The sequence below is a fragment of the Balaenoptera musculus genome, chromosome 1 (genome assembly GCF_009873245.2).
Source record: "Balaenoptera musculus isolate JJ_BM4_2016_0621 chromosome 1, mBalMus1.pri.v3, whole genome shotgun sequence".
NCBI classification, from domain to species: Eukaryota; Metazoa; Chordata; class Mammalia; order Artiodactyla; family Balaenopteridae; genus Balaenoptera; species Balaenoptera musculus.
This window is the reverse complement of record NC_045785.1, coordinates 103,942,156-103,954,467: the sequence shown is the minus strand read 5'-3', so window position 1 is coordinate 103,954,467 and position 12,312 is coordinate 103,942,156. Positions and strand designations below refer to the sequence as shown.

Sequence of the window (12,312 nt, the reverse complement as noted above, 5' to 3'; positions counted from 1 at the left end):
AAAATGGTGGAAATAACTGGGAAGGAGCAGAATAAAGAAAAAAGAATGAAAAGAATTGAAGACAATTTCAGAGACCTCTGGGACAACACTACATGCACCAACATTCGAATTATAGGAGTCCCAGAAGAAGAAGAGAAAAAGAAAGGGTCTGAGAAAATGCTTGAAGAGATTATACTTGAAAACTTCCCCAACATGGGAAAGGAAATAGTCAGCCAAGCCCAGGAAGCACAGAGAGTCCCATACAGGACAAACCCTAGGAATAACACACAAAGACACGTATTAAGCAAACTAACAAAAATTAAATTCAAAGAAAAAAATTTAAGAAAAGCAAGGGAAAAATAAAAAGTAACATAAAAAGGAATCCCCATGAGGTTACCAGCTGATTTTCTAGCAGAAACACTGCAGGCCAAAAGGCAGTGGCAGGATATAGTTAAAGTGATGAAAGAGAAAAAACTACAACCAAGGTGACTCTACCCAGCAAGGATCTCATTCAGATTCGATGGAGAAATCAAAAGCTTTTCAGACAAGCAAAAGCTAAGAGAATTCAGCACCACCAAACCATCTTTACAACAAATGCTAAGAAATTTCTCTAGGTGGGAAACACAAGAGAAGAAAAAGACTTACAAAAAACAAACCCAAAACAATTAAGAAAATGAGAATAGGAACATACATAGCAATAATAAACTTGAATGTAAATGGATTAAATGCCACAACCAAAAGACACGGACTGGCTGAATGGATACAAAAACAAGACCCATATATATGCTCTCTACAAGAGACCCACTTCAGACTTAGGGACACATACAGACTGAAAGTGAAGGGATGGTAAAAGTTATTCCATGAAAATTGAAATCAAAAGAAAGCTGGAGTAGCAATATTCATATTAGATAAAATAGACTTTAAAATAAACACTGTTACAATTGATAAGGAGGGACACTACATAATGATCAAGGGATCAATCCAAGAAGAAGATGTAACAATTATAAATGTTTATGCACCCAACATAGGAGCATCTCAATACATAAGGCAAATGCTAACACCATGAAAGGAGAAATCGACAGAAACACAGTAATAGTAGGGGACTTGAACATTCCACTTACACCAATGGACAGATCATCCAAACAGAAAATAAATAAGGAAACACAAGCTTTAAATGACACAACAGACCAAATAGATATAATTGATATTTATAGAACATTACACCCAAAAGTGGCACAGTACACTTTCTTCTCAAGTGCACACGGAACATTCTCCAGGATAGATCACATCTTGGGTCACAAATCAAGCCTCAGAAAATTTAAGAAAATTGAAATCATATCAAGCATCTTTTCTGATCACAACGCTATGAGATTAGAAATCAGTTACAGGAAAAAAACTGTAAAAAACACAAATACATGGAATCTAAACAGTGCACAACTAAATAACCAAGAGATCACTGAAGAAATCAAAGAAGAAATTAAAATATACATAGAGACAAATTATAATGAAAACACGACAACCCAAAACCTATGGGATGCAGCAAAAGCAGTTTTAAGAAGGAAGTTTATAGCAATTCAATCTCACCTCAAGAAACAAGAAAAATCTCAAATAAACAACCTAACCCTACACTTAAAACAACTAGAGAAAGAAGAACAAAGAAAACCCTAAGTAAGTAGAAGGAAAGAAATCATAAAGATCAGGAAGAAATAAATGAAATAGAAACAAAGAAAACAATAGCAAAGATCAATAAAACTAAAAGCTGGTTCTTTGAGAAGCTAAACAAAATTGATAAACCCTTAGCCAGACTCATCAAGAAAAAAAGGGAGAGGACACAAATCAATAAAATTAGAAATGAAAAAGGAGAAATCACAACTGACACTGAGAAACACAAAGGATTATAAGAGACTCCCACAAACAACTCTATGCCAATAAAATGGACAACCATGAAGAAATGGACAAATTCTTGAAAACGTACAATTTTCTAAGACTTACCCAGGAAGAATTAGAAAATATAAACAGACCTATCACAAGTAATGAAATTGAAACCATAATTTAAAATCTTTCAACAAACAAAAGTCCAGGACCAGATGGCTTCACAGGCGATTTCTATCAAACATTTAGAGAAGAGCTAACACCCATCCTCCTCAAACTCTTCCAAAAAACTGCAGCGGAGAAACACTCCCAAATTCATTCTACGAAGCCACCATCACCCTGATACCAAAACCAGAAAAGATACCACAAAAAAAGAAAATTATAGACCAATATCACTGAAGAACATAGATGCAAAAATCCTGAATAAAATACTACCAAACAGAATCCAACAGCACATTAAAAGGATCTTACAGCATGATCAAGTGGGATTTACCAGGATGCAAGGATTCTTCAATATAAGCATATCAATCAATGTGATACACCGCATTAACAAATTAAGGAATAAAAACCATATGATCATCTCAGTAGATGCAGAAAAAGCTTTTGACAAAATTCAACACCCATTTATGATAAAAACTCTCCAGAATATGGGCATAGAGGGAACCTACCTCAACATAATAAAGGCCATATATGACAAACCCACAGCAAGCATCATACTCAATGGTGAAAAACTGAAAGCATTTCCTCTAAGATCAAGAACAAGACAAAGATGTCCACTCTCACCACTATTATTCAACTTAGTTTTGGAAGTCCTAGTCGTGGCAATCAAAGAAGTAAAAGAAATAAAAGGAATTCAAATTAGAAAACAAGAAGTAAAACTGTCACTGTTTGCATATGACATGATACTGTACATAGAAAATCCTAAAGATGCCACCAGAAAAATACTAGAGCTAATCAATGAATTTGGTAAAGTTGCAGGATACAAAATTAATGAACAGAAATCTCTTGCATTCCTATACACTAACAATGAAAGATCAGAAAGAGAAGTTAAGGAAACACTCCCATTCACCATTGCAACAAAAAGAATACCAGGAATAAACCTACCTAAGGAGGTAAAAGACCTGTACTCAAAAAACTATACGACACTGATGAAAGAAATCAAAGACTCAAACAGATGGAGAGATATACCATGTTTTTGGATTGGATGAATCAATACTGTGAAAATGACTATACTACCCAAAGCAATCTACAGATTCAGTACAATCCCTATCAAATTACCAATGGCATTCTTCACAGAATTAGAACAAAAAAATTTTACAATTCGTATGGAAACACAAAAGACCCCCAAAAGCCAAAGCAATCTTGAGAAAGAAAAACGGAGTTGGAGGAATCAGGCTCCCCAACATCAAACAATACTACAAAGCTATAGTAATCAAGACAGTATAGTACTGGCACAGTACCAAAGCAGAAATATAGATCATTGGTACAGGATAGAATGCCCAGAGGGAAACCCACACGCATATGGGCACCTAATTTATGACAAAGGAGGCAAGAGCATACATGGAGAAAAGACAGCCTCTTCAATAAGTGGTGCTGGGAAAACTGGACAGCTACATGTAAAAGAATGAAATTAGAACACTCCCTAACACCATACACAAAAATAAACTCCAAATGGATTAAAGACTTAAATGTAAGACCAGACACTATAAAACTCTTGGAAGAAAACATAGGAAAAACACACTTTGACATAAAGGCAGCAAGATCTTTTTTGGCCCACCTCCTAGAGTAATGGAAATTAAAACAAAAATAAACAAATGGGACTTAATTAAACTTAAAAGCTTTTGCACAGCAAAGGAAACCATAAACTAGACAAAAAGACAACCCTCAGAATGGAGAACGTATTTGCAAATGAAACAACAAAGACTAATCTCCAAAATATACAAACAGCTCATGGAGCTCAATATCAAAAAAACAAACAATCCAGTTAAAAAATGGGCAGAAGACCTAAATAGACATTTCACCAAGGCAGACATACAGATGGCCAAAAGGCACATGAAAAGATGCCTAACATCACTAATTATTAGAGAAATGCAAATCAAAACTACAATGAGTTATCACCTCATGCCAATCGGAATGGCCATTATCAAAAAATCTAGAAACAATAGATGCTGGAAAGGGTGTGTTGAAAAGGGGACCTGCCTGCACTATTGGTGGGAATGTAAATTGATACAACCATTATGGAAAACAGTTTGGAGGTTCCTTAAAAACTAAAAGTAGAACTACCATATGACCTAGCAATCCCACTACTGGGCATATACCCTGAGAAAACCATAATTCAAAACGAGACATGTACCACAATGTTCATTGCAGCACTATTTACAATAGCCAGGACATGGAAGCAACCTAAGTGTCCATTGGCACATGAATGGATAAGAAGATGTGGCACATATATACAATGGAATATTACTCAGCCCTTAAAATTAATGAAATTGAGTTATTTGTAGTGAGGGGGATGGAGCTAGAGTCTGTCATACAGAGTGAAGTAAGTCAGAAAGAGAAAAACAAATACCATATGCTAATGCATATATATGGAATCTTAAAAAACAGTACTGATGAACCTAGTGGCAGGGCAGGAATAAAGATGTAGACATAGAGAATGGACTTGAGGACACGGGTTGGGAGCAGGAAGCTGGGGTGAAGTGAGAGTAGCATCGACATATATACACTACCGAATGTAAAATAGTTAGCTAGTGGGAAGCAGCAGCATAGCACGGGAAGATCAGCTTGGTGCTTTGTGACCACCTAGAGGGGTGAGATAGGGAGGGTGGGAGGGAGACGCAAGAGGGAGGGGATATGGGTATATGTATATGTATAGCTGATTCACTCTGGTATACAGCAGAAACTAACACACCATCGTAAAGCAATTATACTCCAATAAAGATGTTAAAAAAAAAAAAAGAATTACGATAAAAAAAAAAGAATATGTAAATTCCACCCAAATTGATCTGTAAGATTCAAAACCATATCAAACAAAATCCCAACAGGATTTATTGTAGAAATTGACAAGCTGATTCAAAAAAATTGATATAAATGTATCAAAGCAACACATTGTAGCCACTTACGTTACACAGTGTTATGTGTCAATTATATTTTAAATAAAAAAAAAAACAATTAAAAATTGATATGCAACATTTTTCTCCTCTACACTCCTGCCCGTAACCTGGATCACAATTTTTGTTGTTGTTTTTATTTTTTCTTTAATTTTCATTTTCACTTCTGTCCAATAGGGAGTTATACTCTTTCTTATTATCCTCCTTCCCAAGGTAGCATTTGGCTCCCTCCTCTCCGTCAAATCGCAATGATAGTTGCAAAGAAACATGATTATGTGTGATTGAAATGAAAAATACATCAATTTATCAGTTTCAAAATATTTTCCCCATGAAAAAGAACGTTAAAAATATAGGATGAGCTGCTTTGGAAGAGATTGAAATCTCCATCTCTGGAAGCATGTAAGAGAGACTGAACTATCTTCGTTCAACACTCATTCACAGAACGTCTACCATGAACCAGACACTGGGAAGACAGTATAGTAAATAAGGCACATGTGGTCTCTGTCCTCATGGGTCTTAAAATCTGGCAGCATGTCCAGGTTACTGGGGATTTCTGCATAGGTTTGAACTAGGTGAACCTAGAGTTCTCTTCTGGAGGTCTATAAATCTATATTTCCAGGATAAAAAAAAGTACATAAAACAAACCGTTGTCTTCTAGTAAGGCAAACGCCCTCTCTGTTTGGGGTTTGAGCATGGTAGACTGAGTACAGAGGAATAAAGAACCCAACACCTATGTTGGGTTGCACCCCTCTAGCCTAAAACAAAAGAATTTGCCTAGCTCTCTCATTAATCAAATCCATTTTGTACATGAGTGCTCTTGCAGGTCTCTGCCAGAGGGAAATGTCAAACACATGGTCTCAGGCCATTCCTACCCCTGGGAAAGTGTGGAGGAGACTATGTCAGAAAAATGCAAACCCATTTCCAGGAAAATTTACCTTCTGGCATTTTCCCCTTCCCCTGGCTCTGGGTGCTCCTTCAGGGACTCTGCTTCAGGAAAGCAAGGCAGCCAGTGAACCAATCCAAGCCAGAGTGAGCAGATGGCCTAGTGTTCTGGGAACATTCTGGGCATATTCCTCCAAGTACTACCACAGAAATGAGGGACCGTTCCAGGAAAACAAGGAGTCGTAACTAGACTCATGGCTTAGACACACATGGCCAGCAGAGAGGTGCCAGGAGCAGACTTGCTGGAGTCAGGGTGGAGGAGACCGTTGGTTTCTCCTGCAAACAAATCAGTTTGATTCTCCCCACCTTATTGGACATGATCACTGCTCCCTCCTAAAGACACCTCTTCGGTCTGCAGGCCAGTGTCCAGTCACAGCTCTGATATCTGGGAGCAGGCTTGAAGTGTTTCAGAAAAGAAAGTGAATGGACACCAAATAATCATTCCATTAATGGTTTTACCCAGAGTGTTTTTTTTTGCAGCCCCCAAATTTTGTTCATGCTTTTTCTTCTTTCTGGGTTTTTCTCTGCCTTCTTCCCTGTCGATGTCCTACTTTTCTTTCCAGGGTTATCTCAAATTCTACTTCTTTCATGAAGATTTCCTGGACTCTTTCAGCTCCAAGTAAGCTCTCTTCTCATAGAATTCTAAATTTTCTTATAGCAACTATGATACCTTATATTACAGCATTTTGTGCATGCCTTACCTTTTTAAAAATTAAATTCTAAGTATCTTATGGACAGAGATGACATTCTTCTTTATACCTCATCTTGCCCCTAAAGCAGCATGCATTTTCCCCCCACCACCCTGCATTTGCACATGGTAGGATTAAGAAAAGTTTGAGAAAATAGAGTTGAGAGAACTGTCTTTACCACAGAAATCAGTGGTAATTGTCAGAAACTTCCCAGTCCTGCAAAGTAAACCAGGTCTCTCCTACAGTCTCTTTGAGGTCGACAATGACCTTTTCTGTCCCAATCATCTAAAAAATTAAAAAACTAAATTCATACTCAGTGATACCTAATTCACCCTGAATCATTGGGAAATAAGCAGTTCCATCTAAGTGAGTTTTCCAGATCACTGGAGCTTGCTTATTAGAATCCAAAATTTTTTAAATGATTTATAAAACATACTTTTCTAAAGGCATTTAGAACACCTCTGGAAAAGTCCAAAAGCAAATCGTTATGGTGGTTATATCCATGGAGGATAACTTGGAGATTAGGGAGTAGAGGTAGATGGAAACTTACTTTCCATCTTTTGTAACTTTTGAATTTTGAATGATGTACATTTATTACCTATTAATTTAAAACTAATGACACACTTCCTTAGTTCTTTCAATGTAGTTGCTGAACCTAATGTAACTTTTCTTTCTGAATCAAGGTTATTATTAGAAATATTATTTATTGCCTTGCTCCTAAATAGCATTACTCCAAAACAAAAAAGGATATTAAAGTTAATTGGAGTTATTTGCTCCTATATTAAATGGCTCCAAAACTTCTAAGCCTCCAGAGGTTTAGGGTTTGGTTTACTTTTTAGATTTCCTATCTCTTCCCTGGCAAGTATCACTTTTTGTTGTTATTATAGTGACTACTTATAGCAACCATTGCTTTCCCCCTGTTATGACTTGCTCATTTGTTCTCATGTGACTTGGAAGTCAAGTGATCTCAGGTGGTAAATAGAATTCGTCAAGTGGCGATGGGAAGAAGTAAATTCTAGGAGTTAAAAAAAAATGCTAGCAGCTATGTGGGCTATGGCTTTACAAAGTGGATTGGGCTGAATGGCGTTCTTATCTAACTCAGATTTAGTTCTCTCTCACTGAAAATCATACAGTGCTGAGCCTTCAGATAGCAGGTCCTTGTGGTAGGCAGGCCTGGTGGACATGAAAGTAGTTACCTGGTACCAGAGTGCTGGTAAAGGCAACGCATAAGAGATAACATATCTTACTGTCCATGGAGGACGCAGGAAAGCTACTAAGACAATTCCTAGGGACTCAAAAAGTGATGAAAATTGGCATCATTCAATATGCGGACTTAATGACATCTATTTTGGCCTTGTAGTAGCTTTTTGGACTCTTTCTGGGTTTTGTTTTAGATTTTTGTATGTTGTTTGCTTTTTGGGTTTTTTTCTTTGCTATAACTCTAGATACCTGAGTGACTAGATAAGTGGCTTCTGGGTAAGTAGAATTAGTATTAATATCATCATTAAAATTATTCTTTTCTTTTTTTATCTGAGTGATGTTTTTTAGAAAATCCTGGACAATTAACTGGCAAAATAGATTTAAGCAACAACAGCTCCAAATTCAGGTTAAGCCACACCTCCGTTAATGCTCAAATGTGTCACCAAGAATGGAGCTCTGAGTATCACCATCCTGGATTAAAGGGTAAAGAGTTTGAAAAATTATTGGAGAACTAAAAAGAGAGTTGAAAATCAAGGGTAGAGAATGAGATGAGGCCATAAATATGGTGTCAACATTCAAAAAAGAAAGCTAACTGTGGAAATTACTGGCCAGTAAATTGGATAGTCATGGCAATAAAACAGATGTTAACAGTGAAAATCCATCAACATCTGGAAAAGATAAAGTCACAAAGGATTTATGTAAAGGAGTGAGTTCAAGAGACTCGGCAGAAGAGAAAATCCAAGTGAGGCCAGGTCTTTAGTAAAGGATTTGGAACTTGGGTGAAGGATTTTGCTCAGCCTGCCACGCCATTTCTTCTCCAAGGCCAGTTCAGATTGCTTTGGACGAGAACGTAGTCACATGGACTCCAACGCTGGCTGGGAGATCATAAATGAAGGATAATGATATAAACACCCAGAAACAGCTCCAGTGGAGGGAGTGGAGGGCTGAGGACACTTCCCTAGAGAACAGGGTCAGATCTGGTTTTTTTTTTTTTTTTTTGTAACCAAAACTTTAATCCCAAGGATTCTCACAAAACATATTACAAATGACAGCATGAAAAAAAAATCTTGCACAGTAACTCAAAGTTCAGCTCTACAATGTACCCTTAAACTAGCAGGACATGGGTATCTTGAATAGTCTCAAATTTCCAAATAATATTACAAAGAGCTATGTATCCATATACAGCAATCACAGAAGGAACTTACGACCTAAAGCAAAGGTAAACTAACTTTCTTGAAACTTCTTAGATTCTAAACCCACTGGACAACCTCTTGTCCGGTGTGAAGACTAGTGGAATTTTTAAACCTCTAATCTAGTTTAAGGGTGCAGCTTTAATTTTTACCTGCTGGCTTGTGTTCACAGCAGCTTTTAAAGACTGCTTAACTACAGCTGCATACCATATCCCAGCTACAGAGTCTTTTCAATTTTTGCCAGTTTTGTTTCCGTAATATTAAACATCACACTTTACCTGGGCAGGAATTAAGAGGTTTATTATCAGTCTATGCAAGACTAAAAATTCAAAGCAAATTCAATTTTGCTTAAGGGAACATTGTAAAGTAACAATTCTTGATATTACATGCCTCATATGATCCATTTCAAACCATAGAGAATTACACCTTTATGTGTCACTGTTCCAAGAGACAAACAAATGTGAACAGCTAAAACATTTTAAAAATGCACCAAGCTTATGAAGTCTCAAACAAAACTTGAATTTTCTGTACATACTCCTGTCAAATGAAGTTATTGCCTGTACACCACTCCTCTTGCAAACTGGTCTTCTATTTCCTTTCATTTGACCTAGATCGGCTACGAGACCTAGAGAAAGATCGGGACGGCTTGTGATTTCTCTCCCGGGACAGTGATCTCTCTCTTCTCCTATCTCTAGAAAGGGACCTGCTCCGGCTGCGGGAGAAGCTTCTCTGTCTTGAAGATCTGCGGCGAGGTGGAGGACTCCTCCTCCGATAATCATCTCGAGGGCGACGACCCCAAGAAGGAGGTGGGCCACGATTTCGACTTCTCTTTTCACCATTCGACAGTTCCACTCTTACTCGGCAGCCACATAGTGTTCTCCCATCTAGCTCTCGGACAGCCTCGGCTGCATCTCGGGGATCTTCAAATTCAACAAAAGCGAAGCCGGGAGGGTTTCTAGCAACCCACACACTTCGGAGTGGTCCATAATAGCCAAAAGCTCGTTCCAATTCAGTCTTGTTACCATTGTTTCCAAGATTACCTACATAAACTTTACAGTCCAACGGACAGGAATCACGATGCATTTCGAGATCTCGGGTTAGAAACGCGTAGACTCAAATCCACACACCCTCGGCTGGGTCTTCCCGGTCCCCTCGCGCCTGGCACCCACAGATACTCTCCCACACCCGTCGTCCACGAAATGGCGGTCAGATCTGGTTTTATTTAACTTCTTTGCTAATGATTTAAAAGCAGAAACAAACAAATGTCAAGAAAATGTGCAAAGCACATCAACTACAGACAAGGTACACACACCAACCAGCAAGGAGTTTACCTAGCAGGACCGAGAGCAATTACCAAAGGAAGCTGGAAATTACCTAGGTCATAGTGGCCTAGGAAAATGATCTAAAACAAAAAATCAGTCACTCTTTAGGGTTGGGTGGGGAAAGGGGGCAAGGGGATGGGAAGGAGTTAAAGAGATAGAGTAGGAAATAAGTGTGGCCAAAAGCAGTCCCAGGGGACAAATAATGTTGAACAATATAACATGGGAATGAGGAAGCCCAACATGACAGAGGTCCAGTTCTGTGGGTTTTAAATGTATGCCTGCATTTCAACAAATGTGAAATGATAACTGACCCATTTATTCAGGGTTAATAGGGGAGAGAAGGAAGGGTAAGAGTGCATATTGGACTTTAGACATTTACTCAGAATGTTCAAGTTCTAAGGGTGCATATCTCTGCACTCCTGGGTCAGACTTCTAGACTATTTAAAGTCCCATCACCTAGAACAGTACCCAATACAGTCAGTGGTAATAGGCAGAAACTTCCCATTCCTGAAAAGGGCAAGACCAGGTCTCTTCCACAGTCTCTTTGAGGTGAACAGAGGCTCTTTCTGACACATAGTAGATGCTTAGTGATTGTGGGACAAATGCAGAAAGCCTGTAGCATTCTTAGTATATCTATGATCTTTGAGTGATAATGAGGGGAGAGTTGCCACTAAAGGTCCCTCTGGGTTTGAGATTTGGGAACTCTGTGACTGGAAGAAAAAGAGTCAGTGGCAGCCAGCCAGGTGTTTAAGCAAACAGTGATGACCCTCCCAGCTTGGGTTCTGGGGCCCCCGCCTGCCCCATCCCTGCCTATGAAAATGGAATTGTGGTGCATCCACCACCCCACCTGGTTGTGTCACTCCTGCTCCTGACCTTGGCTAAGTGACTGGTCACCTGTGACTGAACCTCACTTTTGTGTTCTGCACCTACCCCCCCCCCCCAGTGTTCTAGCCCTGTCCAGGACCCAGCTTGGATTCATGAGTGCTCATTTTGCTTTCCCTAAGTGTTTAATTTCATGTTGGCAGCTCAGAGGAAAGACTATGTCCCTTGTCCTGATACGCTATGCTAAATTCCCCTGTACCTCAAAATCTATTCTGTAGCTGTTTCTAGACTGTCTAGACAAGCACTTCTCAAACTTTCATGTGCATAAAATCTCCTGGGAGGGGAGACTATGCATTTCTAACAAACTTCAGGATAATGCAATGTTGATCCACTGACCACGCATTTGAAGAACAAGCCTCCAGTGCAGCAGTGTCCAACAGAACTTTCTGCAATGATGGAAATGTTTTTTATCTGCACTGTCCAATACAGGAGCCACTAGTCACATGTGACTGTGAACACTAGCATGACTCATGAGCTAATTTTAAATTTTAATTAATTTTAATTTAAATAAGCACATGTGGCTAGTGGCTCCTGTGCTGGACAGCACAGCTCTAAAGCAATTCAGATGCACATTAAATTTTGAGAAGCGCTTGTCTGGAGAATGCCAGGTCATGCATTTCCTTCCCCCAATAAACCATTAATCATGCAGGCATCTGCACTATACTATATTGCACATTCAGCTGGATTGACAACCAGTTTGACTGGAAATAAGGATTTAGTTTATATGGTAGTTACTTTCACTACAAAATTGTGCTCTGAAGGAAACAAAACTACCATATAATCCAGCAATTCCACTCCTGAGTATATATCCGAAGAAAATAAAAACACTAATTTGAAAAGATATATGTATCCCAGTGTTCATAGCAGCATTATTTATAATAGCCAAGATGTGGAAGCAACCTAAGTCCATCAACAGATGAATGATAAAGCGGATGTGGTGTATATAAACAATAGAATATTACTCAGCCATTAAAAAGAATGAAAATATGCCATTTGCAAAAACATGGGTGGACCTGGAGGGTATTATGTTTAGTGAAATAAGCTAGACAGAGAAAGATAAATACTGTGTGTTTTCACTTGTATGTGGAGTCTGAAAAATAAGACAAATGAGTGAATATAACAAAAC

The 12,312-nt window shown here is 38.5% G+C and overlaps 1 protein-coding gene across 1 annotated transcript; it reads right to left on the bottom strand.

Annotated features, from left to right (window-relative positions):
* Positions 1-9,279: 9,279 nt before the first annotated feature.
* Positions 9,280-10,180, bottom strand: LOC118886800 (serine/arginine-rich splicing factor 3-like). The gene has a single exon (XM_036837040.1). The coding sequence runs from the start codon at positions 10,063-10,065 to the stop codon at positions 9,571-9,573; it is 495 nt and encodes a 164-aa protein (XP_036692935.1). The 5' UTR covers positions 10,066-10,180; the 3' UTR covers positions 9,280-9,570.
* Positions 10,181-12,312: the final 2,132 nt, after the last annotated feature.